General features: G+C 47.2%; 2 protein-coding genes across 2 annotated transcripts in view; one reads left to right on the forward strand and one right to left on the reverse strand.

Moving 5' to 3' along the window:
- Nucleotides 1-490: 490 nt before the first annotated feature.
- CHRNB2 (cholinergic receptor, nicotinic, beta 2 (neuronal)) lies at nucleotides 491-9920 on the forward strand. The gene is made up of 6 exons (XM_006861507.1): nucleotides 491-649; nucleotides 2324-2469; nucleotides 2642-2686; nucleotides 3097-3206; nucleotides 4027-4993; nucleotides 9666-9920. The coding sequence occupies exons 1-6, from the start codon at nucleotides 586-588 to the stop codon at nucleotides 9825-9827; spliced, it is 1494 nt and encodes a 497-aa protein (XP_006861569.1). The 5' UTR covers nucleotides 491-585; the 3' UTR covers nucleotides 9828-9920.
- A 6382-nt stretch (nucleotides 9921-16302) lies between these two features.
- The window catches only part of ADAR (adenosine deaminase, RNA-specific), a 30102-nt gene continuing 19992 nt past the window's right edge, over nucleotides 16303-26412 (reverse strand). Inside the window, exons 8-14 of the mRNA XM_006861508.1 lie at nucleotides 21229-21322; nucleotides 20449-20571; nucleotides 20021-20154; nucleotides 17985-18167; nucleotides 17380-17492; nucleotides 16672-16799; nucleotides 16303-16540 (exon numbers count right to left, since the gene is read on the reverse strand). Of these exons, the coding sequence (XP_006861570.1) occupies nucleotides 16303-16540; nucleotides 16672-16799; nucleotides 17380-17492; nucleotides 17985-18167; nucleotides 20021-20154; nucleotides 20449-20571; nucleotides 21229-21322 (1013 nt within the window). The remainder of the gene's footprint in view (nucleotides 16541-16671; nucleotides 16800-17379; nucleotides 17493-17984; nucleotides 18168-20020; nucleotides 20155-20448; nucleotides 20572-21228; nucleotides 21323-26412) is intronic.

The following is a 26412-nucleotide window of genomic DNA, read 5'->3' on the forward strand; positions in this document are numbered from 1 at the left end:
TGCCTGTCCCCCTAAGTGGGCCTTACTCAGTTGATTATTAGGGCTGCTTCTTCCCACCGACCTTGTGTCCCTTCCCAACAACTGCCGCCTCCCCTCTAGACACACACACGCACACGCACACACACACACGGATTCCCACCCCCACCCGCCGACTACCAGGTCTTAGAATTCCACGTTCCAGTGCACCATTCTTTTTCGTCTCACACCCACCCTAACTGGGCAGGACCAGTCAAAGGACACGTTACCCGGAGAATCCCTTTTTTCTAAGACCCGGCATTTCCGCCTCCGGGGCGGAGACTCCTCCCCCTCACCGTCCCAAGAAGAACAGGCAAACGCTTCGCCCGCTCAGACCGGCGTTAGCGAGAAGCTGGTTCCTTCCCGCATCCCACTTCTTGACTCTTGACCCCCGCCCCGGAATCGTTGGGGCGTCCACCTGAGGCCGTGAGCATCAATCTGGGCCCAACTCTAGCCAACCTCTGGCGGCGCGGGTGCGGCTTCAGCACCACGGACAGCGCCCCGCCCGCGGCCCTCCAGCCCGAGGCGCGCTCGAGTGATTTGGGTGAGACAGCGAGCTATGCCCGAAGAATGGCCCGGCGCTCCGGCCCCATGGCACTGCTTCTCAGTTTCGGCCTCCTCGGACTGTGCCCAGGTAAGGACGAACACCGGCCAGGTCCACCGGCCAGTGGCTCAAGGTTCGTTGCGTTCTGTCTCATCACTACCAGAGCAGAAGGTGGGATGGAAGGTGATCTCTGTGGGGTTAGGGGAGAGGCCCCAGGGGACTGAAGGGAGCACCTAGGAGATTGAAATGGGGGGTAGAAGATATCCGAAGGAGTAAGTGATACAACAGAGATATGGAAACCTGGGCAGTGGTGGAAGGATGGTGTGGGCACAGAGAGGAACCTACCCTAGGCTTTCTGGAGTGACAGAGGACAAGCGCGGACTGCAGCTGAGATGCTATTTGGTTTTTTGTGAAACATTTTCTCAAGAAATTTACCTGGTTCCCCCACCACCACCACCACCACACTCCGACTGGTAACTGCAAGGCTGGTGGTTCGAACCCACCAGCTGCTCCTTGGAAACCCTATACAGGGCCGCTATGAGTTGAAACCCACTCCATAGCACTTAACAACAACTGTGCGCTTCCAAGTCTGGTCACCCCACAACTGACTTCTCAACCCTCTTGTAGGGTGGGATGGGAGACCTTGAAAAGAAAAGAAAAAACTCTGCAAAGCTGATGGCAAGAAAGCAGTGCTCAAAGAGGTGGGGAGATGGGGTGGGGAGGGTAGGATTGTGAGTGAAGAGTTGCAGAAGGATGTGTGGAGAGGCAGGTATAAAGAGGGAAGGTACAGCTGAATGACTTTCCACACTCCCATGTCATCTCATGGGTGCTGGGTTCCTGTATACGTGGAACTTGTATGCCCTGACACAGAGCTCAGGCAACCCAAATAGTCTGCTTCAACCCAATGGTTTTTTTTGGATGTGGGTGAGGATTATGTCTACAGTCACATGGGGAAACACAGGAAGTTACCTGTACATATAAAGGGCCACTAAGGAGAAAAAGTGCTATGGGACATTAATAACTGTTTTTTCTTTCATGACTCTAAAACTTCCCTTTATGTCATTGGCATCTACTGGAGGGAATTCGCAGAAGCAGAAATCTCAAGGCTTCAAACCCAACCTTTGAGATTTTATGGGAGCAGTTGTTAGGTGCCACATGGAGTCAGTTCCAACTCATAGCAACTTTATGCATAACAGAATGAAACACTGCTCCATCTTGCTCCATCCTCACAATCCTTATGTTTGAGCCATTGCTATTGCTACTGTATCAATCAGTGGTGGTGGTGGTGGTGGTGGTGGTGGGCTCTTCCACTTTCTTGTAGGTGTCTGCTAATCACTATAGAGTGGGTTTTTGTCTGAAAGTATCTTTATGGACCTCTGGGCTTCTTAGTGATCTCAGAGAGTGGCTTCTCTGTGAGGGTCTTGATCTTGGACCTTTATGGTGTAATGTAAGCATTTTACAGTACCCGTGGTGATGGAGTAAGGTGGTGCAGTGGGTTAAGTTGGTGGTTCAACTACACCAGCTAGTTGCTCTGCAGGAGAAAGATGAGGCTTTCTGCTTCTGTAAAGATTTACAACCTCAGAAACGTAATGAAAAAGGGTTACAGTGAGTTGGAATCAACTTGACAGTTGGTTTGGTTTTGATTTTCTTAGGGATGAAACAGTGGAAAGCTATAGCTTACTGGTTAAGCCTGGATTGTCCCACTTTCTTGGGTAGAGGAGGATTCCCTTTTAGCCTACTTATCTCCTGCCCTTTCCTGCCCAGGGGCCTGGGGTACAGATACAGAGGAGAGACTGGTGGAGCATCTGTTGGATCCTTCTCGTTACAACAAGCTCATCCGCCCAGCCACTAATGGCTCTGAGCTGGTGACGGTACAGCTCATGGTGTCACTGGCCCAGCTCATCAGTGTGGTGAGTGGCGGGTCCCAAACTCTGCCCAGCTTCTAAAGTCAGCGTAGCTGGAATGTGTGCATGTTTGTGCTGATGCCTCTGAAGCTCCTTGGGCTTGGGGAGGTTTAGGAGGGGTGTAGGGAGCAGTGGGTAACAGGTTGCAGGTCTGCTCAGCAGCTTCTCTTCTTCACAGCATGAGCGGGAGCAGATCATGACCACCAATGTCTGGCTGACTCAGGTTAGTTCTCCCAGCCACACCCTTGGCTATCTCGTCCGAATCCCTTCTTGCCTGTGCGTTTCCTTTAAATATCCTCAAAAGCAGTCAAAAGGGATACATTTTGCAATCATAAATTACTGGATTTGAATCTTAGTTCTGCCACTTACCAGCTCCGTGACTTTGAACACGTTAAACTCTCCAAGACCCATTTTCTTCTTTGTAAAATGTAGATTCTAATATCTTGGCTTAGCTGTGCAAATTAAATGAGAAAGTGTTTTATGAACCCCACTTACTGGGTAGAGAAGTCACTGTGGGGAAAGTGGCTTTTAAAAGCTTCCTCAAGCCAATTGTAGTCCTTTTTGTCCCTGTCCTTGATCTTGAGCACCTCCCAGGACAGAGTTGGATGCTGTTTCTCTTTCTCCCTTCTCCAGGAGTGGGAGGATTACCGCCTTACCTGGAAGCCTGAAGAGTTTGACAACATGAAGAAAGTTCGGCTCCCATCTAAGCACATCTGGCTCCCAGATGTGGTCCTGTACAACAAGTAGGTGACCCTAAGTCAATAGGAAGGATGGAGGAGACTGTGAGAGTGCTTAGGCAGGGAAGGGGACATGGAGAAAGTCAAAGAAATTAGCACATGGTGAGGAAGGAAAGGAACTTTTTATTGGCAGGTACACGGACAGTCATTACCCAACAAAAAGACAGAGCCACGGCTAGCCCCCACCTAGCCAATTAGGGCTCCCATTGTTGCAGTTATAGGGGTACAAACAAGGATTGACAGCCCCCAGTGCCTAAACTGATTCAAGAGAAGGCTTTCCTGGAAGGCTGGGAGGATCAAAGAACCTTCAGATCCCAGTTTTCTACTCCATCCCATTCCAGTTCGATCCCATCTCCTGTAACAATCCTTCTCATCTCCAAGATACAAAACTACCTCCCTTCACTGATGGGGCCATCCCTTGTTCCCATCCAGCTCTGTATACTCCCCCCGCCCCCCCCCTCGCCCACACACACACTGCTTGGGGTCTCTCATTCTGGCCTCCTTGGTTTCCCCAATCCCTCCACCTTCATGTGAAGCAATCAAATTACACAATGAATAAGAAGTATCCTGCCCCACCCTCTGTCCACCCTATTCTACCTCCGAGAGGCCACACAGGCCTCCTGACGAGACATCTTTTTATCCCCAGCAACCCACTTCTATCCCCATTTTGCTCAGTTCCAGCACCTTCTCCACACTGCTGGATGGTTACCATCTGGGTCTACTCCTGTCTCCCTGTGCCTTTCCTCCCCTCCCACTCAGGGCTGGGTTGATGAGTAGGGGTGAAAGAACGCTCAGGCCAGTGATGACTGTGCCTATCCCCTGGCAGTGCTGACGGCATGTACGAGGTGTCCTTCTATTCCAATGCTGTGGTCTCCTATGACGGTAGCATTTTCTGGCTTCCGCCGGCAATCTACAAGAGTGCATGCAAGATCGAAGTCAAGCACTTCCCATTTGACCAGCAAAACTGCACCATGAAGTTTCGCTCATGGACCTACGACCGCACTGAGATCGACTTGGTTCTCAAGAGTGACGTAGCCAGCCTGGATGACTTTACACCCAGTGGTGAGTGGGACATCGTGGCACTGCCAGGCAGGCGCAATGAGAACCCTGACGACTCTACCTATGTGGACATCACTTATGATTTCATCATCCGCCGCAAGCCACTCTTCTACACCATCAACCTCATCATCCCCTGCGTGCTCATCACCTCACTGGCCATCCTTGTTTTCTATCTGCCATCGGACTGCGGCGAGAAGATGACTCTGTGCATCTCAGTGTTGCTGGCGCTCACTGTCTTCCTGTTGCTCATCTCCAAGATCGTGCCGCCCACTTCCCTGGACGTGCCCCTCGTTGGCAAGTACCTCATGTTCACCATGGTACTCGTCACCTTCTCCATCGTCACCAGCGTGTGCGTGCTCAATGTGCACCATCGCTCCCCCACCACGCATACCATGGCGCCCTGGGTCAAGGTTGTCTTCCTGGAGAAGCTGCCGGCACTGCTCTTTATGCAGCAGCCGCGCCACCATTGCGCCCGTCAGCGCCTGCGCCTACGGCGGCGCCAGCGTGAGCGCGAGGGCGCAGGCGCCTCAGTCTTCTTCCGCGAAGCCCCGGGGGCTGGCTCTTGCACTTGCTTCGTCAACCAAGCGTCTGTCCAGGGCTTGGCCGGTGCCTTAGGGACTGAGCCTGCTCTGGTAGCTGGCTCAGGGGCATCATGTGGCTGCGGCCTCCGAGAGGCGGTCGATGGAGTGCGCTTCATTGCGGACCACATGCGCAGCGAGGACGAAGACCAGAGCGTGAGTGCCATCGCAGGGACACTGGTGGTGGGGGGCGTTCAGGGCCCGGACTGCCAGCGTTCCGCTATCTGGATAGCAGTCTCCTTTCTTTATTAGGAGTCCAGGACTCGGGAGGGAGAGTCCAGCTGAGGCCGCGGGGCGGGGGCCTTGGCTTGGGTTCTTCTCAGTTGGCTTCCAGGAGATGCCACCGCCTAAGTAGGAGTCAACACCAGCCGACCTTGTGGTTTCTTGAGGCCTACTATCTAGGACTAGCCTCAGCTGGTGGCCTGTGAGTGTAGGGAGGGTGGGAACACTGGAGGAGGCTCTTCTGCGATGGCCTTGACCCCTAGAGCCTCTCCCCGCCGCTTGCATTCACATGTTCTTAGGCTTGCAGCTCCCAGCACAAACGGAGATGAATCCTTTGTTTACCCCAAGGGGGCAAAATTGAGGGCAGTGGAGTGTGTGTGTGGTCATTTAAAGGTTCCACGAGCCTGCTGAGTCTCAAAACAATATCCCTTTTCTGCTCTAGTGGGCCCTGGGGACTGGCCGGTCTAATGAAATATTTATGAAGGTGGGGTCGGTGGAGGCTAGTGCTTTGGCTCTTGGGCCCTAGGGATGAGGGGTTTGTGTAATGAGTTACAAGCCCCTTTCTTTAGGCTGCAGCAACCCCTCTGGTGGTCAGTGTTCATATACCTGGCTGATTCCAGGCCAATGGTCAGCTGTTGTCATGGTGACTGACTAGGTTTCCAGTTTAGGCACGAGGAAGGTCAGTCTCCTTCCTGCGCTATTGTTTGTGGACCATGGCTTGACAGCCCCTCCATTTCTGATCTCTAGTAGGGCACAAGATTAGACTCTTTATGGTCCTGAGAGAGGAAAAGTTCTTTATGGTCCTGAGGCTGGAGGAGAAGAAGGCAGGAACCGCCCCCCAGTGCACTCAGGCCACATCTGAGGTTCTGGGGTGCAAAGGTAGAGGGGCTCACCTTTGTGTCGCCATCTCTAGCCCCATTGCAGTCCACTCATGCATTATGTGCACTGAGTGAGCTAAGTGCTGAGGTTGCAGTTATATACTTGGATGCTGCACAGGCATCTCAGAGGTAACAGTTCCTTAACAGATCACTAGTCCTCCCCTACCATCCTGCTCTTCCCCAGTCCCTCCATCTTTGAGTAAATAGTATCACCATCCACTTAGTGGTTCATCCTCATCTCCCCCTCTCCCCCGCTGGTTCCAGGCCACCAGGGCAGAGTCCCTGTGGGCCTCCATCCAGATATACACAATGTCCTCCCACCTCTTCATGTGACTATGTATGTCCCTTCTCATCTGCTCCACTCACAGCCTTTGTACATATGGGTCCCTGTCTGTGAAGTGTTTTTCTTCTCTTAAATGTTTCTTTACTATTATTTTTTACTCTGTTGAGAAGTTGCAGACATTGTGACCCTCTATCCCAAATACTTCAGCATCTGTCTCCTAAGTATAGGACATCCTCTTGCATAACCCTGGTTTAATGATCAAATTCAGGAAATTTAGCTTCAATACCTTTATCTAATATACAGTCCATAATTAAATTTTGCCAGTTGTGCTAGTGTTGTTTTTCACAGCCTTTCCCTCCTGCAGTCCTCCACGTTCTCAAATCGCATTTAGTTGTCATGTCTCTTTGGAGCCCTGGTGGTGTAGTGGGTCACCTATTGGGTTGCTAACCACAAGATTAACAGTTCAAATCCACCAGTTGCTCCACAGAAGAAAAAGGAGGCTCTCTGCTCTGGTAAAGATTTTCAGCCTCTGCACAGGTTCCTCAGCTTTGTCTTTCATGGTATGAACAGTTTTGAAGGGTGTAAGCAATTGAATGCCCCTCAGTTTGGGTTCCTTTCTCCTGACATACATAGCTGTCTCCTTCTCACTCCTCACAGTTGACCCTAAATGTCATTTCCTCCAAGAGGCCTTTCTAGACCACACTCTAAAGTATGTCTTCCTTCCATTTCTTCATCTCTGTCATTTGTTTCTTTGTAAGCACCTACCATTGTGTAGGACTCCTGCTAGTCACAAGGTCAGTGGTTCAAACCCACCAGCTGCTCCTTGGAAACCTTATGCAGGGTTGCTATGAGTCAGAACCGACTCCACTGCACTTAACAATAAACAACCACCATTGTGTAACTATTTTAGTTTTTATTTTTGCATCCATCTCCCTTCTTGTTGTTAAGTGCTGTGGAGTTGGTTTCAACTCATAGCGGCCTGGTGTAGGGTTTCCAAGGCTTTACATTTTTTTCGAGAGCAGAAAGCCTCATCTTCCTCCATGGAACAACTAGTGGGCTTGAACCGCCAGCCTTGTGGTTCAGTCTAGTGTTTATCCTGTGGAGCCATCACACTCCCTTGTTAAGTGCTGTCAAGTCAGTTCTGACTCAAATGATTGTGCAGTTTTTGAGGAGCAGCTGGTGGGTTTAAACTGCTAATCTTGTGATTCACAGTCCAGTGCTGATCCTACAGCCTCACCAGGAGTCCCAGCTGTCTTGCTCTAGTCATATGCCCCGTGCCTAACATCGTGTCAGGTATACAGTAGGCACACTTGCGACATGAATGCATTTGGCTGATGACTACATGAAGGTGTGTAGTTGCCTCTCCTGCACCCTTGAGCTGGTCGGACCTGACTGAATGCTCCAGACTCAGGCAGGAGTGGAGCAGCTCTGAGAGGCTGGACGTTCCTGCAGACCCAATGGTTGGCTCTAAACCCCACAGATTTGCTTACATCTAGGACTCAGTCACACTTGTCATGCTTGAGCCCATTGATGCTGCCACTTTGCCAATCCGTCTCGTTGGGGGTCTTCCTCTTTTCCTCTGACCCTCCACCTTACCAAACATGATCTTCAGCGACTGGTCCCTCCTGACAATATGTCCAAAGTAAGAGAGATGAAGTTTGGCCATCCTGGCCTCAACAATAATGAGGTTGGCCCAGGATTTTGTTCTGCTGTGCATAAGGTCGCTGAGTCGGTACGGACTCGATGGCCCCTAACGACAACAACAGAACTCAGTCATTATCCTCTGGGCCTCCATGCCCAAGGAGGTGCTGTTGCATGGGGCTTCCTGAGCAGTTATATAAACAGCAAGGTCTGCAGAGGCAGCCATTTAGTCACTAACTCAGCACCCTGTGTTCCCTATGCACCAGGATTACAGAGATAATCAGACAGGATTCCTGTGGTTCAGGAGCTCATAGCTTAGTCCAGGGACAGACATGCAAATTGAAATGAAAACACAGTACAGTAAAAATACTGTAATGGAGATGTCTACACAGTATTGAGGAAATCCAGAGGGGACAGACTCATTCTGATCAGAGGTCAGGGAAGTCTTCATAGAGGAAGTGAAGACTTTGGACTTTGAAGAATGTTCATGAGTTCATAGGTAGCGAAAGGGAGGATGGGAATTCCCAACATTATGTGTATATATGGAGTCTTGGTGTGGCACTATGGGTTAATGCGCTGGACTGCAAAATTGGTTCGAACTGCAAGCTAAGCAGTTCAAACCCACTAGTCACTTCTCAGAAAGCATATACAGGGTCATTGAATCAGAACCTATTTGACAACACTTAAAAACATAGCCACCCTGTATAGGGTTTCCAAGGAGTGGCTGGTGAGCTTGAACCGCTGACCTTGTGGTTCAGACTTTGCAGTCCAGTGCCATACTAGAACTCTCTATATAAATGATTTTTTTAAAAATTGTGAATTGGATGAAGTCTATAGAGCAGGTCAATTTTCCATTTAACAACTCATACACGTGTGTTGTTTCACGTCATTGATTACAACCCCACAGTGTAGTATCACTTAACTCACTTCCCCTGTTTTCCTCCTCCTTCTCACCCCTTGCTTTGGTAAAAGCTGCCCTTTTGATCTCAATTGGTTGATTATTCTAAGGTGTGTGTTTCTTCCTAGTGTTACTGTTCCCCTTATGGTAGTGGAGGTTACGTGCCATGGCGTCAGTTCTGACTCATACTGACCCTGTATAGGGTTTTTGAGGATGTAAATCTTTATGGAAGAAAGCCTCATGTTTCTCTCTTGGAAAGGCTGATAGATTCGAACTGATACATTAGTCCGTTGGACTGTTTCCATGTGTATTTGAATTTCTTCACTCTTCTTTCCTCTGACAGACCGATATTTGTACCTTAGATAACCACTCATGAGCTTTTTATATTCCAGCTGCTATTCACCGAAGTAGTATATAGAACATTGTCTTTGTGGACTGTTATGCCAATTGACCATGACCATGGTGTCCCCTGAGACCATGATTCTGAGCCTCCAGGTCCAGTAACTTCTTTAAGGTCGTATTTGCTATGAGTAGGTCTTTATTCCAAAATTTGGAGTTTGGATAGGCCCTGAAGATAGTGGAGCCACTACTCAAACCCCAAAATAAACCCTCTGAGTCAGTTCTGACTCCTAGTTTCCCTGGAAAGGGTTTCTGAGACATAAACGAGAGTGGAAAGTCTCATCTTTCTCCCAGAGTACCTGTTGGATTTCAACTGCAGACCTTGCAATTAGCAGTCCAGTAGTTATCCTACAGCACACCAGGGCTCCTTAGTGGGGCTACTAGGCAAAATCAGAATCATGCCTTAATTAAGTCCCCTAAGGGAAGAGTGAGGGGGGTATATACCCATTCCATGCCCTGCTGAACCATGTGATTGATACCCAGGCCTCCTCCATCTCCTCCATCCAGGTGAGCGAGGACTGGAAGTACGTTGCCATGGTGATTGATCGCCTGTTCCTCTGGATCTTTGTCTTCGTCTGTGTCTTTGGCACCATCGGCATGTTCCTGCAGCCTCTCTTCCAAAACTATACCACCACCACCTTCCTCCACTCAGCTCCCAGCTCCAAGTGAGGTCCCCGCCTGCTCCCCGCTCCTTCACCCCTTTGCCCTCTGGAACAGAAGTGTCGGGTGAAGGAGAGATGCATAAACTACCAGGAAGAGGGGTGTTGCCCTCAGAGATCCATCCACCTGGAGCCATCCCCACCCACACAGCCAGCTCCACCCTGGAGGCTAGACCAGCTGCATCGTGTTCTGGTCCTTTGCCTCATATACCAAGTCAGGCAATAGCGGTGAAGGCGCAGGAAGAAAGCTAAGAAGTGGTGATAGCAAGGATGCCAGAGATTGAGAGGAGCCCAGAAGGGAGGAAATTCATGTGCTGCCTCCAGGAAGGCAAACTGTACTACGGGTAGGACTGGGCTGACCTCATACGGTGGTGGCTTAGAAGGGTGAAGTGAGGAGAGTCCTGCATGGGACCAGGCATCCACTCTGCTTGAATGGAGAGCAGTGGGGTTGGATGTACCTCAGGGGGCAGAGGGCTTTGCCTGGCATTGAGGGCACAGGCTCTTGGGAGACGTCCACCACAACCCCATAATTCTTCCTTCTAAGAGGCCCAGTGCCCAAGCCCCAGGCCCCCTTCTGGTCCAGTGAAGTCTCTGTACCCCCTAGACTTTCCTGATCTTCCTCCCTTGTTCTGACATCCCTCTGGAGTGAGTGCCCTGCTTTTCTGTCCACTGTGGATAGACTGCTTGTATGAAGGAAGTAAAGCAAGAGTTCCATTTTTAAGCAGACCCAGCCTCTGTGCTGGCAGCAGAGCTGGGCAGGAGGAAGTGGCTGTGGAGGGCCGCGGAGGCTGAGGCTGCCCCATCAGCACTGCCTCTCTCGTTCCTTTGATTTGAGGTTCCATCCTTCCTGCTCCGGCTCCATTTGTCTCTCCTGACCAAATCTGTGCAGCACTGAAGCAGAAATTTGGAAGGACAGATGAACAGGCCTGTGGCTGCCAAGAACTCCCCAGAAAGCACAGCGTTCCCTGTCCTGGGAATCCCTGGAGGGTGTATCCTGACACTGCTCCCAGGAGACAGCTGGAGGCCACCAGGCTGGTTACTCCAGGAAACAGACCTCTCCCCCCCAGTTTGTGGTTCCCGCCTGTGTTCAGTGCAGGGCAGCAGATGGTGGGTCAGAGAGGGGTCAGTCTGCCAGGAGCACAGCAGGGGCTTGGTTCTGAAACAGGCCATTCTGTACTCTGGGGCCCAGCTGGGCCACTTGTTTCTCTAAGCCTGGTGGAGGTGGGGAGCTGGTGCTGACGGTGGGAGCAGACACACAGCACAGGCTAAGAGTACAGGAAGGGATCCCAGCATGGCAGATGTGAGGGAGGGCTCATTGTTCTCCCCCTCAAGGGCACTCGAGGACTCTGGGAAACCAGGGTGTCTCCCACTCTGGGTCCTGTGTCCTTTCTTTGGTGCTGTCAGGGCAGTTCTTGGCCTCCTTCCCATGGCTGGACTGCCACTGGACAGAATCAGGCACCCAGCTTAGTGCTGGCTGTGGTCCCGAGACTCCAGATCTGGAGAGTGAGAGGCGAACTGAAACCCCAGGCTGAGGCAGCTTTAGGAGGGCAGTGAGGAAATCAGGCTCTGTTCCTGACAGTTGGCAGAGCAGCGGGAAGGCAGCAGCTACCTGGCTGTGAGGTATCCAGGACTGAAACAGCTGTACCAAGTTATTGAAAATTTAAAAGCAAACAAGGCCTGGGTTACCCCAGATGGAGTTTTCTGCAGAGGAAGAAGGCTATCTGTAGAGGTAGGGCAAGATCATTTCCCTCTCAGGAAATAGAGAAGGCTCTTTGGAAGCCTTGAGGGTTTTGGCCCAGCTCCTGCTTTCTCCTCCTATCAGTTCTAACTCGTGTTTACCAGGTCTGCTCTGAGCCAGTTTCTTCACTATCTTTAGTCCTCAAAGCAATCCCATGGGGAAGGGATCTCAGGTTTACAGAAAATGGTGCTCAGAGGATCCAAGTGATATAGCTGGTAACCCCAAAGTCCATGCTTTTTCTGGGGCCTTTGTGGACTGTAGGAAGAGAGCTCCTTGGGAAGAAAGTGAGAGACATCCAGAGACTTTTCTCCTAAAGCAGAGTGGACTGGGTTCCAGCTACTCAACCCCTGGTCATGACCTGGAGTGGATAGAGAATGGGGACCACCTTTTAATATTCATCCCAATAGGCCCAAGAGACCAATGTGATAATCACATGGTTCCTGAAGGACTGTAGGTCTAGGAACCATTAGGACACCTTACTCATCTACCCTTGGGATACCCACTTCCCCCACCTTGGCCTTGACCCCTCTGTCTGTACATCTGGAATATTTGTAATGATCTAGGCCAGCTCAGGCCAGACTCGTTAGGAATGCAAGATTCTTGTAAATAAGGATGTTTCCAAAGATGTCTTGTTGCTCTGTTGTTTGTGGGGATAAGGGGGAACCTCCCAGGCCAGAGTTAGCAAATAGAGGGAAAGGGAGAGGGCAGGCAAAATTAGATTCAGGAAAGGTTAGATATTATAGGAATCTAAAGAAATGGTGAGTGGTAACAGTCTGCTGTTGAGTTATTGTGATTTGTTGACTTACACATCTACCAGATGAAAATGAAATGGCCAAATGGCTGGGCTTCCTGTTGTGGAAAGAGCATGGGAGGCAAAGATGGCACAGAAGTCAAGGCTGCAGCCTGCATGGAGACCAGGCCCACCCTCAGAACACTGGTTTGACGTGGGCCCAAATTCTGGAAACAGTATTAAACTGTAGGCCCCCTGGATGAAAGGAAGAGAGACCAACAATGTAAGTGTATGCTGATGACAAACCCTGTGACCCATAGGGCAGTCCTGCCTTGCAGCACATAGGGTGGTGGGAAGGACAGTCTGGGCATCTGCCTTAGGTATTAATAAAGGAACTGGCCACTTCCAAAAAGACTTGCATTCTCAGTTCCTCTCTAGGTGGACACAGGAACTGCCTGAAAACAGAAAGCAGAGATGCTGAGGCCTCTGGTACATCTTGGCATACTCAGTTCATCCAGCACTGTATTTCTTAACAAACTAAGAAAGACACCCATGCAGAGTTCTAGGCCTGACTTGATGAGCCCCAAACATGCTGTCACACTCAGAGTTTTTGTCTGACAAGAGGATTCTAGGTGCAGGAGCTTTCATTTTGACTTAAGGTACTTCATGCCAGTTGGTATTTTTCTAAGGTCAAGGATGAGCCTTACAGAAAAGTGGTGCGTTCTCATTGAAATTCAGGATGGAGAGAGAATCAGATGCCATGAATGAAGCAGAATGCACATGGCCTGTCCACTTAAGACTGCAGCCAAGCTAGTCTTAGTCCAGGAAACATGCAAATCCCGTAGGTAAAGCAGCAAGCAAGTGCGACAGAAAAGTACCCCTCAGGAGAACGACCCCCAAGCCCACTGCCATCAAGTGGATTCTGATGCATAGTGACAGAGTACAACTGTCCCATAGGGTTTCCAAGGCTGTTATCCTTATGGAGGAATCCTGGTGTGGTGCTGTAGGATAAGTACTGGACCGCAAGGTCAGTGGTTCACTTACCAGTTGCTCCTCAGAAACCCTATACAGGGTTGCTATTAGTTGGAACCGACTCAGTGGCACTTAAAAACAACAATCTAACAATCTTCATAGAAGCAGATGCCACATCTTTCTCCTGCAGGGCAGCTGGTGTGTTTCAGTTCATTGTCAAGTACTTAATCACTGCACCACTAGGCCACTTCAGGGAGACCTAGATCTGTTTATATAGTCTGTGATGTTGTTTCAAGGGATGTTTCCTTATTCTGGGCCTTGAAATCTTATAAACCTAGTCCCCAGGACAAAATATTTAGTGGTGGACTCTGAGGGGGCCTGGGAAGGTATTCTGGTGTGGCTGACACACGCCCAGCACCGCTTGAGCTTGGCTGCCCAAGAAGGTCCATGGACTGGGCTTAGTATGGGTGTAGGGGCCTCTCTACTGCTCTCCAGTCAATTGCAGCTGGTTTCCATGTACCCTCTTCCCCTAAGAAATCAAGGTTTGAGGCTTTCTAACAATTCAGTGTTTTATTTATGAGGAATGTATATTGTTACTGATATCAAGAGACACATAAAAGCAGAATTATAAAACTGGACTGCAGCCATCATGGTGCCCAAGTCTACACTTGGGTTCTTCCCTACTCTGCTCTTGGAGTCACTACCAAGACCCCAAAAACCAACCAAGTCCCTTCAACAAGAGTAAAGGAAATAGCTTCAAGCGGCAACAAGTCTTACAAGTGATTATTCAAAGAATGCACAATAGCCACAGTTCAGACAAATCAACTACAAAACTCATTTAAAAAAAAGGGGGGGGGTCCCAATTTTTAAAAATAGATTTGACAGAAGAGTGACAGACCCCTCTGGGAGGAGCTTCACCTCCCCCATCTTGTATGACAGTGGGGAGAGAGGATGTGGTGGGGCAGGGCCTGGCCCAGGCTTACTTCCAACAGACATGTAGAGCTCAGGGATGCCTTGTCTTTTCCTACAGCAGACACAATACTGGAAGTCTGGGGGGCAAGTGGGGCTCTGATCTTTTGAGAGCTCCTGTGCTCCTGGTTAAAGAGGTGCTGGCCAGTCAGAGCTCTGCAGACAATACTAATGCTCAAGACAATCAGCGGAACCAGCCCTTGGGAAGATCCTGCAGTCTGCAGCCTGAAGGGATGAGCTTCCTTCCGGTGCGTGGGAACCACACGACCTCACTGCTCCAGATTCAGGGGGCCTAAACTTTAGCAGAGGCAGACCAATGGGAACAGGCCCCTTCCAACCAGAAGACAGGCACAGTTTCCCGACCAGCTCCTTGGTACACTTTGGTGTTCTACAAGGACATCCCCAATATATTCTAAAAAAAATTGGGTCTTAATTTGGTCAATTTTTGGTCAAAAGAAATGGAGGGTATATAGCCACAAAGAATAAAAGTGCACATGTGGACACATCTACTGTTGAAGAGGTGTGACAGAGGGCTGAACTAGTCAGTAGTTTGCCGAGGGTCAGCAGGGTGGGGGTGGTAGAGGGGAGCATTTGAGGGCGAGCAGTGACTCAGCATGTTCACAGGTGAAGGTACGCATCTAGAGGACAGAGGCAGGTCAGGCCCTGGAGGTAGCAGAGCCAGACTCCACAGAGAGGCCAAGGGCTCTGACCGGGAGTCAACATCAGGTTGAGGTGCAGACAAATGGCTTCACCTCACAGAGTTTGAGGACAACCTGCCCTTTCACTACAGCTACTACCTTGACATATGACAGACAAAGATTCCTCAGCAAGCGGGACTCAAGATCCACAGTCTGCCTTACGCATGTGCCAAACTTCAGAATCCATTAGTAAACCAAAGCACTTGGATAAATGGAAAAGTACATCTGAATTTAAAATCTGTGCAATTCCAGGTTATCTGTAGCAGGCAAGAATCAGCATCTACTCATTCTTTTAAAAAACTTCTAATTTCCCTGTGACCTATCAGTTGATTTCCCTTGGGTCACTGTCAGGAGAAAGATGCCGGGTGGCACAGTGTCTGACCAACATGATTTTTCTCTCATTCTTGCTAAGTTCTGATTATCTGAGCAGAGGGGATTTGCCCTCGAGGGTCTGTCCTGGTTTTTTTCTGCCAGATGGTTGGGTCTGTGGCCCTGCTCCCTCAGTTGGCAGGCCAAGTTCCTAGGAATACTTTCGGAGGAGCAGCTGGGAGCTGGGCTGGCGCTAGTCCAGGTCTGTGCTCCCTGGGAAGTGGTTGTTGCTTGGACAGCTCCTTTGGCCTAGTCCGGCTAGTTCTAGGCATCCCTGCTGCCTGGGGAGAGGGTGCCCTTCCTGAGCATCAGGTTTTCTTGCTTCTTGGCCCCTCCCAACTGGCTAAAGTGCAAGATCCAAAGATCACAGAGCAGTTATCTGCAGACTCCCAACCCAATGGCACCAGGAATTAACTGACTGCAGTTTTCAACTCCTGCCCTTGTAAATGTTTCATCAAATATTTTAAAGTTCATCTCTTGACTCTCTCAGGTGGCAAAAGAGAAACTTAATGATCACAAGGAAGGAATCTCAGAAGGGGTGGAAGGAAGTAGAGGGGCCGTGCAACCCACCAATGAAACCATCCGTCGTCCCTAACATGATTTGCAAAGACTCGACTGGAACCTCATCAAGACCACAAGAGGTCAGTGTAGCAAAGACAAACTTAAAAGAACTGGAAAACAAAACAGAACAAAATTTAAGAGGAAATGGCTGCAGATACTTATGCTCTGGGTGAAAAGATAACCCATTTTTCTCTCCTGTTAGGTCTCTGTTTCTTCACTTGAGAAAGCAGAAGGGGGCCTGGCCAGACCCTGCCTAGCAATTCCAAAGAAAACAGGATAAACAGGAACCCAAAATTCTCAGTGTCAGCAGTCTTTGTTCCGTCTTTTTAAAAAATTAAAAAACCAAAAGAAAATCCTCAAAACCTTTGACCAGTGTGATGAGGAATACTACAAATACGTCTCTTTCATCCCAGTGTGAACACCCCCAACCACTCAGTCCCAGATCCTACTATACTGGGCAGAGATAAAAGTTCTTTTCCTCCTGGGGTTTGCTTATCCAATTCCCATAGCCCATGTCCTTCAAGCTTTTTTTGAAGTAGTTTTTGGCTGTCTCATAGTCACGGGCAGCTTTCTTGGCCTCACCATAGGAGAGTCTAAGTAGGTCCCTGCGGTAACGGAAGGAGCAGAGCTTCTTAAATAGAAGAAAAATGTTCTTTTTGGAGACCCGGGATAATTCATTCCGTGGCCTAGAGACATAAAAACACTCATTATTCACCTGACACCAGGAAAGAAGGGTGCCCATGGTAGGGTAAAGAGTTGGTTAGCCCTGGAGAACCTGTGAGTCAGGGCAGAAGGATGGCTTTGTGTTTCTCCTTACCCGTCCACGGTGCCTCTGGTCCCATCCAGGATCTCCAGGTCATAGCCGTCAGCCAAACACCAGTTGACGCTTGTCTCCTTAGTCTTCCCAGATTGCCTTTTGGAATCATATACACTGACTCGGCCCACCTAGAGATCCCAGGAGCAATGAGAGGAAGATGGAAACCTTTCAGAAGCAGGACTCAAGACTCTTAGGAAACAGAAATTGTGGGATCTCCATCTTTCCCCTTCACTTAGCAGCTGTAGGGTTAGCATTAGGCTGCTAACCCCAAGGTTGGCAGTTCAAAACCACCAGCTGCTCTGCAGGAGAAAGATGAGGCTGCCTACTCTGATAAAGATTTACAGTCCCCCAAACCCTATACAGGGTCGCTATGAGTTAGGATTGACATGTGAGATAAAGCACTGGACTGCAAGGTCAGTTTGAACTACAAGATTGGTGGTTCAAATTCACCAGTCACTCCTTGGAAACCCTATATAAAGTAGCTATGAATTGGAACCAACTCGATGGCACTTAACAAGAAGCAGAGTCTGGATATTCTAACCCCACCTCTATTCAAATAAATTCCAGGCTCAGAAAAGGAAAGCCCTTGCCATCCAAAAAGAGGAAAGGGTAAACCCGTGTTCTCAGGACACCATTTTTACTCTACTGACAGGATTGCTTGAAATGGGGAGAAAAAGGTCAAGGGGAAAACAGATGGGATTATAGTACCTTGGGGTGGTTGACAATAAAGGGATGTCGTAGTCCGTCCTCAAATGACTTCCCATCTCTTGTCACACGACAGCAAATAGCACGAGTCAGATGACCTTGGCTGAAAAGGTAACCTGAGTACAAAAATGCATATGCCTGTGATTGCATTCTGTGCGGCTAACAGGCAGGGGCAGTGGGGTGGGGAGTAGTTTGAGGCTCATAAGGTTATCAGGACCAAGAAATGGCTCCCTGGCTAGGAAGCACCTTCTGACAGTGGCTCCCAGGATGTGGATGGGGGCATCAAATACCAAAACAGTATATGCAAAGGTCCAGGTCGGGCCAAGAACTACGGAGAACAAAGACACTGAAGTTTTAAGCTGCTGGCTTTCTTTTGCCCGCCTTGAAAAGACTTGCCTGCCATGTCTTTTCTTAGCTCGCTGTCTAAACTGATCTTCCCACCACAGCCGACTGGGCAGTCAGCACCAAGCACTGGCCACAGAGTCAAATACTCTTAGAAAAGGGGACACATCATGTTAATGCCTGACAATGAAGCGTACCATTTGCGGGGCTTTGGGCACTAGGAGGACAGACTGGTTCCAGCTCCCAAGGCATTCCATGTCCCTTACCCAGGGTGACAGATTTGAGATACACAGGATGCAGAAAGTGGGTCAGCAGCGCCCCCTGTAGGCCGAGCACGTTCCAGCGGAGGATTTTGTCGCTACAGGACATGGTACGGAGTCTCTCCCCAAGCCGAATGCCGTCCCACGTAGGCACGATATCACTGGACTCCACTGGGATTGTACCTTCCCCTGTGTTAGAGACTTGGGTCAGATCCACAGGACCAGACTATGTCTTGGTGTAGTGTTTAGTGTTTAAACTCCTCAGACTTGGGCCACAGGCTACTCACTGGGCATAGATTCCAGAGTACCTACTATGTGCCAGGCATATTCTTGGTGCTGGGTAATAACAGTGAGCAAAACCAAGATTCTTGTCCTCAAGGAATGTCTCATGGGGTGAAGGGATAAAAAAGGAAAGAAGCTAACAATAAACAAGTACACCACAAGAGATGCAGGAATTTGAGATTATAATAGTGTTCTGACAGCTTCGAGGGAGCTATGATGGAGGGCAGCACCTCAGACAGGGCAGACAGGGGTGTTGACACATGAATGAGGACCAGGAGCAGTTGGAGTAAGAGTGTTACAGAGAGAGAAACAGCAAAGGCAAAGGCCCTGGGGCAGCAAGGGGCAATAACAAAAGGGCCAGACAGGGCTGACACTGGGCCTGCGTGCTCATGGCAGGTCTTGCTTTCATGCGGAATGCAGGAGGAAGCCACTATAGGGTGTTTTGTTTGTTTTTTTAAAAAATGAAATCTTTAGTAAGATATACGTTGTATATAATTCATCATTGAAAGTGTACAACTGAATGATTTTTAGAATATTCAGGGTGTGTGACCATCGTAATTTAGAGCATGTCATCACCCCCAAAGGAAAACTTGTATTTATTAGCAGTAACTCCCCATTTCCTCTAACTCCTCCAGCCCCTAACCCCTGGCAACCACTAATCTACTTTTTAGTCTCTGTGTATTTGCCTACTCTGGACACTTCATATTTGTGTCTGGCTTCTCTCACTTAGTGTCCTGTTTTCAAGGTTCATCTATACAGTAGCATGTACCAGACACCTTGATCCTTTTTATGACTAGTGGATGGATATGCTGCAGTTCATTTATCCATTCATAAGTTAATGGATATAGAGGTTGCTACGCTTTCTGGCTATTAGGAACAAGGTTGCTGTGAACACGTGTGTACTAGTTCTTATATGGATGTATCTCTTCAGTTCTCTTGGACGTGAAATGCTCTAGGTCATAGGCTAACTCTTTTCTACTATAGGGTTTTGAGCAGGGAAGTGACAAGATCTGATTTGTGTTGGAGGATGCTGCTAATGACTGTTGAAGAATGGCCTGAAGGGAACAGGAGAGGAAGTGAGGACACAGGAAGGAAGCATTGGAAGGGAGAGAGCTAGTGGACAAGGAGTAGAATTAGTAGCCAGCCAGACAGGAAGGGAATGGAATACTTAGCATTTTTACCTGCCCATTCCTCAGGGCTTAGTTCTCCATCACTTTCTTTGAATTTTCTCTCTTTCTCCTGTATAGCTGTATAGTGTAGCCCAGCTATGGGAGGATGGCTCTCCAATTTTTATTTCCAGCCATCATCTCTCCTCTGAGCTCCAGAAGGGACCTCTCTCTACCTTTGTCTGATTTAAAGATCTCCCAACAAAACCCCAAACATGATGGCACGTCAATTCTGACTCACAGTGATGCTATAGGACAGAGCAGAACTGCTCCATAGCATTCTAAGGTGTACATCTTTATGGAAGCAGACTGCAACAGCTTTCTCCTGAGGAGCAGCTAGAGGAGTCCAACTGTCTAACTCTGATTAACTACTGTGCCACCAGGGCTCCTTGAAGTTCTCCTAGGTCTTACAAATGAATGTATTCATAATGGAATCTCAGTCTTCACAGTTCTTCCCCTTAACCAGATGTTCCCTCTGCCTGTAAAAAACTCTTGTTTCCCAGCAACTAATGGCAAAAGCGCAGCAGTCGTGCCCAGGTCCCTGTGCCTGGCTTGGGGCCTTGCAGGAGAGAAGACAGGACCCGTACCACTCACCGTTCTCCACCTTGGTGCGAAGCTTGCCTTGTTTGGGATTCTCAAAGACCGGGTAGTGGCGGGAATCTGTGCTTTCCACAGCACGGTCGCTGCAGGACTTGTCAAAGAGAGCACCATCCCCACACGGGGCTGTGCTGCAAGAGAGGGGTGTCCATCAGCACTCACCTGTGCAGACATTTCCTGCCACTTTCCTGGGGCACAGAAACAACTGCATATGGAGGATGCAAGAGACTTTCTGACACCTGCCATGGGGTGTTGGAGGTAGGTAGGAGTGCATGTGAGAGCCACCCCACACCAGGGTTTAGACCACAAACGCAGAGCTGAGTGGGGCCTGTGAAGTAAGGCCGGGTTTTAGGGTGAGGACAGTATTCATATGCTTAACCCTGGAGGCCAGGAGGCTGGCTCTGGCATTGTTAGACAGTACAAACCTGATGTAGAGATGGAACGACACTGTCTTTTTTATTTGGAGCTTTCCTCCTCCCTTAGCAATCTCAAAAATACTGTCCTTTGCAGTCTGGCAGTTGTATTTCATTAATTCACTATAGAGAAACCTATAAAAACAAAGTCTGGTTAAGAAAGAAGGTTCATTTCTAAAAGCAGCAATGTCTTCTATAACTGATCTCTATCTGAGGTTGTGTGAGAGGAAAAGTTTCTCAGGCTGAAAGAAGTACAGGGTGGTGAGACATTCTCCACGGGAGACCTCGCATTTCACAAAAGGAAGCTAGCCTTTCAGGTCAGTCTCATAGCTGACAAAATCCAGGGTCCTTGCTCTGGTGGCTACAGGGATCCCAGGGCAGAACCAATGGACTCCAGGACTCTAGGAGGCATCTGCTTCTCCCCAGGCTCTCCTTTCATAAATTAAAGAAAAGGTGAAGTGAAGGAGAGAGATGGCAGGAGCAGTGGGAGATGGAAGGCTGCCTCATACCCAGGGCCCTGGGGACCCAGAGGTTGTTTGGAGTTTTTAGAAGAGGGAATGAAGCAGAACTTGCTGGAAAAGGGAGCACACTTAAAAACAAGCTGTGCAGGCGGGAGGCAGTCTGGGTCACAGAGGGGATCGATTGCATTCGGCAGGTTCAAATGGACTGGCTAAAAGCAAAGGCTAGCCCTTGGGGTCAATGGCCTGCTGATTCCAGTGGATCTTCCGAGAGGCTGGTGGTGACTGTGGGGTCCCGGGCAGCAGGAGAGAAGGAGCGAGGCTGCTGGCTCACCTGATGAAGCCTCTCCGGGAGATGATTTCCGCATGGCAGTCATTGACAGTTTCTCCCCTTAGGCTCAGAGAATCTCCTTTCACACAGCGATTCCCTGGGAAAGAGGTAAAAGCCAATGTGAAATTTCCAAAGGGAATTTGATGACTAAGGTAAGAAGGCTGTTTATTCTTAAGATTCGAAACCAGGAACAGTTTCAGTGTTTCGGCTCTTTGATTCCCACGTTCTCTTCCCTAGGAAATAAGAATTCATTCCGTACTCTGAATGAACCAATGCTCAAATGAACTATAAAGCATATCCCATGGGATTTCTAGCAAGACAGTGGATGAGGCAGGTGCATGGACTCTCTACAATGAAGATACAAGAGACCAAATGAAACGGGCACAGATGAAAATTCTGGAACGCTGAACTTCAGAAGAAAGGTTAGAGGAGTGGAGTGAGTGCTTGCTACGAGGAGAAGCTGGGCAGGGACGGTGAGAGAGGGAGACTGGTGAACGGCCGGCCAGATGTAGTGCGACCATCTTGAACTTTTAGGAGCAGCTTTGGAAACAGAAGGTGACCAGTCAGAGGAGATTCTCACAGGTAAATCTCCTCTGGACACCAGAGGTGTAGCCAGCTCCCACCCTCATCTATCCCCAACACAGAACAACCTGCTCTCCAGGTGTTTGGAGCCACATGGTTGTGGGCCACGCCAGTGTGAGGAGGGAGCCATCTATGCTGCTTTGGTGCCTGGATTCAGGAGGGTTCGGCTACAGAACCTGTAGTCACCAGATCAGCATTATCTAGCAGAAACCCTCATATCCAGCCTCCCTGTCCCCATCTGCCCTGTAGTCCTAACAGACACTGGGAACGAGCTTCATCAAGGGCCTCCAACTGCTTCCAGATTCAGTGCTCTGGACATAGAGAACACTGAGGTCAACAGGAACCTCACTGTCACACCCCTCCTACACCTTCCCCATGAGCTACATGGCTGGCAGAGACCCCCAGAGTTTTCTCACTGGGTCCAACAACTGTACTGGCTTTTCCCCTTTCATTGTTTTCTTGTTTTTGTTTGCTTATTCCTTCTTCTCGTTCCAATCCCTTGAATTTATTCTTTCTCTTTGCTTTTGTTTTTCCTTTCATCTCTCTCTTTTTTTTTCATTTTCATCTTTCTTTCCTACCCTGGTTTTTCTAAGTGTTTTATTTTATTTCTTCCTTTTATTTCTCTCTTATTTTTCCCTTCTATAATTGCATTTTCCTGTCCCTTTCCTCTCTTTTTAGTTATTACAGTCTTTTTTTTCCTGGTTGCTATCTGTTTTTATTTTTCTATATTATTTTCTCTTTTCATTGTTGGCCCCTTGCTTGTTTATTCTGTGTGTGTGTGTTGGGGATGAGGGAGTGGTTTTCTCCCTTTTCCCATCCAACAGGAGACAGCAACTGTGAACATGCAGCCCTGTCACAACCGTACCCTCTGCAGCTCCATCCATTGAGCAAGAGCCAAAACCAGCCCCTCTACCACCTGATCAACGACAGACAGCATCCAACACCAGCCAAACCCACCCTAAACTGAGGTGCGTGAACAGCACACAGAGAATGGTGTATACACTTTTATTTTCTAATTAAACCCACAGGAGATAGTTGGTGAGAGCCCAAGAACACATCAATGTATAATCAATTAAATACAGATATGACAATGCCCCAATGTCTTGGAGACAACAGACAAATTTAGCTCATATGAAGAAACAAGAGAAAATGGCTCAAACAAATGACCAAGATGCAGAGCCAGACATTTCTGAGGAAGAAAAGGTAATGGAACTAACTGAAAAAGAATTCAAAAGAATGATATTTAGGTTCCTTTAAAATATTGACAGAATGATGGAGGAAAGCAAGTAGAACACAGAAAAAAATCTTTAGAAAAATTCAGAGAAACACTGTTAAGAACCAACAGACAAAATAAATGCAAATTTTGAAACAATAGAAAACTTGCAATTAGAAATCCAGACAGTTAAGACTAAGATTTCAGAAATGAACAGTATATTGACTAGAATTGAAGGAGTGGAAGCTGGAATTAGTGAGCTTGAAAATAAATGTCTCAATACTAGTATGCTAGGAGAAGAATCAGAAAAAAGAATGCAAAAATCTAAGAGTTACGTGGGACACCATGAAGAGGAATAACTTATAGGTGACTGGAATTCTAGAATAGGAAGAGACAACAAAAAGTACAGAGAAAATTGTTGACAAGTTGTTAGAAGAAAACTTCTCTAACATCATGAAAGAGAAGATAAGCATACAAGAAGCTTAATGAACCCTAAAAGGATAGATCCCAAAAGAAAACCACCAAGACATATCATAATCAAACTTTCCAAAATGAAAGACAAGGAAAGAATCCTGAGAGCAGCTTGGGAAAAATGAAAAGTTACCTATAAAGGATAAACAAAAAACTAAACTCTGATTTCTCAGCTGAAACCATGGAGGTTACAAGGTAATGGGGCGATATATACAAAATTCTGAAGGAGAAAATTGTCAAAGAAGCATCATATACTGCTCAGAAACGCTGTTCTTCAAATACAACGGTGAAATTAGCACATTTTCAGATAAATAGAAATCAAAGGAAACTGTAATAACTAGACTAACTTTACAAAAAAAAATGCTACAAGGTATTCTTTGGGCTGCAACAGCAGACAACAACCTGAGATTACCATATATGACAAACCACCCAGAACTCAATCAAAATATGTTACTGTTGGTAAGTGTCGTCAAGTAGGTTCCAACTCATAATGACCCTGTATAGTTTCTGAGTTGCTGGTGAGTCTGAACCACCAACCTTGCAGTTCACACTGACCTTGAGGTCAAGTGTTTATAGGGGTATTTAAAGTAAAACAAACCTATAAGACTGAAAATAGGGAGTCAGAGATATCAATTTATAATGTAGTCAATTACAAAGCAAAAAAAAACAAGGAATAGTGCAGACACAAAATTTCCAAATGGCAAGAAAGTCAAATAGATTTCAAGATAAAACACTGCTTTAAACATGGAAAAAGTTAATTAATTATGGGATAACTTCACATCAAAATAGAAAAGGAAAATCAGGACTTAGTAAACATGAACACAACAGAAATGAAAGTAAAAAGAAACCCCACAAACATAATGAACTCTATGCAGAGAATTATTAAAACAAAGAAACCATATCTTTGCTCTTGAACACTTTAAAGGGGTTTTGTGCAACAGATTTGCCTAATGCAGTAAGTCATTTGATTTCTTGAATGCAGCTTCAATGAGTCGAGAAATCAAATGACTTATTGCATTAGGCAATTCTGCTGCTTCCATGAGTAGTGAACCCAAGCAAAATAAAGTCTTTGACAATTTCAATCTTTTTGCCATTTATCATATTATTTATTGGCCCAGTTGTGAGGATTTTTGTTTTCTTTAAATTGAGGCACGACCTATAATGAAAACCGTGCTTTTTGATTTTCTTCAGTAAGTATTTTAATTTCTCTTCAGTTTCAGCAAGCAAGTTTGTACCATCTGCCTATGGGCAGATTGTTAATGAGTTTGCCTGATGCCATGTTCTCCTTCATACAATCCAGTTTCTCAGATTATGTGCTTGGCATACAAAGTATGGTGAAAGAATACAACCCTGGCATACATCTTCCCTAATTTAAAACCATTTGATGTTCCCTTGTTCTATTCAAACGACTGCCTCTTGGTCTATGTACAGGTTCCTCATGAGCATAATTAAGTGTTCCACAATACGCATTCTCTGCAATTTTGTCCATAGCTTATCATTCACAAAGTCGAAAGCCTTTGCATAGTCAATAAAGCACAGGTAAACATGTTTCTGATGTTCTCTGCTTTTAGCCAATATCCATCTGACGTCACCAATAATATCACTGGCTCCACACCCTCGTCTGAATGTGGCTTAAACCTCTGACAATTTCCTGTAAATGTACTGTTGCAGCCATTTTTGCATTATCTTTAGCAAAATTTTACTTGCATGCAATATTAATGGTATTATCCGATGATTTCCGCATTCCACTGGGTCACCTTTTTTTGGAATGGACACAAATATGGATCTCTTCCAATCCGTTGGCTAGGCAGCTGTCTTATAAATTTCTTGATTAGATGAGTCAGTGTCTCCAGTGCGGCATCAATTTGCATTGCTTTTGCCAATGCCTTAAGTGTACCTTGGACTTCTTCCTTTAATACCTCTGGCTCTTGATCATGTGCTATTTCTTGAAATGGTGGAACATCGTCCATTTCTTTTTGGAACAAGAACTCTGTATATTGATTCCATCTTCTTTTAATGCTATCTACATCATTCAATATTGCAAGTTGAGGCTTGAATTTTTTTTTTCTTCTTCAGTTTCTGCAGGTTCAGAAATGCTGAGTGTGTTCTTCCCTTTTGGTTTTCTAACTCTAGGTCTTTGCATTTCATTATAATACTGGACTCTTGTCTTCTTGAGCTGCCTTTGAAATTTCTATTCAACTCTTTACTTCCTCATTTCTTTCATCTGCTTTAGCATCCCTACACTGGAGAGCAAGTTTCAGAGTTTCTACTGACATCCACTTGGTCTTTTCCTTCTTTCATTTCTTTTTAATGGACCATTTGTTTTTTACCTGTTCAGTGTTCTTGATGTCATCCCACAACTCTTCTGGGCTTTGGTCAGTGGTATCTAATGTATCAAATCGGTTCTTGAGATGATTTCTAAATTCAGGTGGAATATGCTCAAGGTCAAAATTTGGCTCTCGAGGACTTGTTAAAGTTGACTTCTTCAGCTTCAGCCTGAGCTTCCATATGAGCAATTAATGGTCTGTTCCACCGTCTACCCCTGACTTAGTTTTGGCTGTATTTTCCAACTATTGATCCTTCCTCTTTGTTTCCAACCTCTGCACTACAATCACAGTAATTATTGATACATCATGATTGCATGTTTGATCAATTTCAGACTGCAGACTACAGAAATTGGTAGAATTCTTCAATTTCATCATTACTATCTTTAGTGGTCGGTGTGTAAATTTGAATAATAATGGTATTAACCAGTCTTCCCTCTAAGGCATATGGATATTATTCTATCACAGGCAGCATTATACTTCAGGATGCATCTTGAAAAGTTTTTTTGATAATGAAATTTGTCAATCATAAAAGGTCAAAAGGTTTTCTTGATCACAGAAAATTTCTACGATGGTTACTGGTGACAGGTGAGAGGA

Source organism: Chrysochloris asiatica, unplaced genomic scaffold, assembly GCF_000296735.1.
Source record: "Chrysochloris asiatica unplaced genomic scaffold, ChrAsi1.0 scaffold00042, whole genome shotgun sequence".
NCBI lineage: Eukaryota > Metazoa > Chordata > Mammalia > Afrosoricida > Chrysochloridae > Chrysochloris > Chrysochloris asiatica.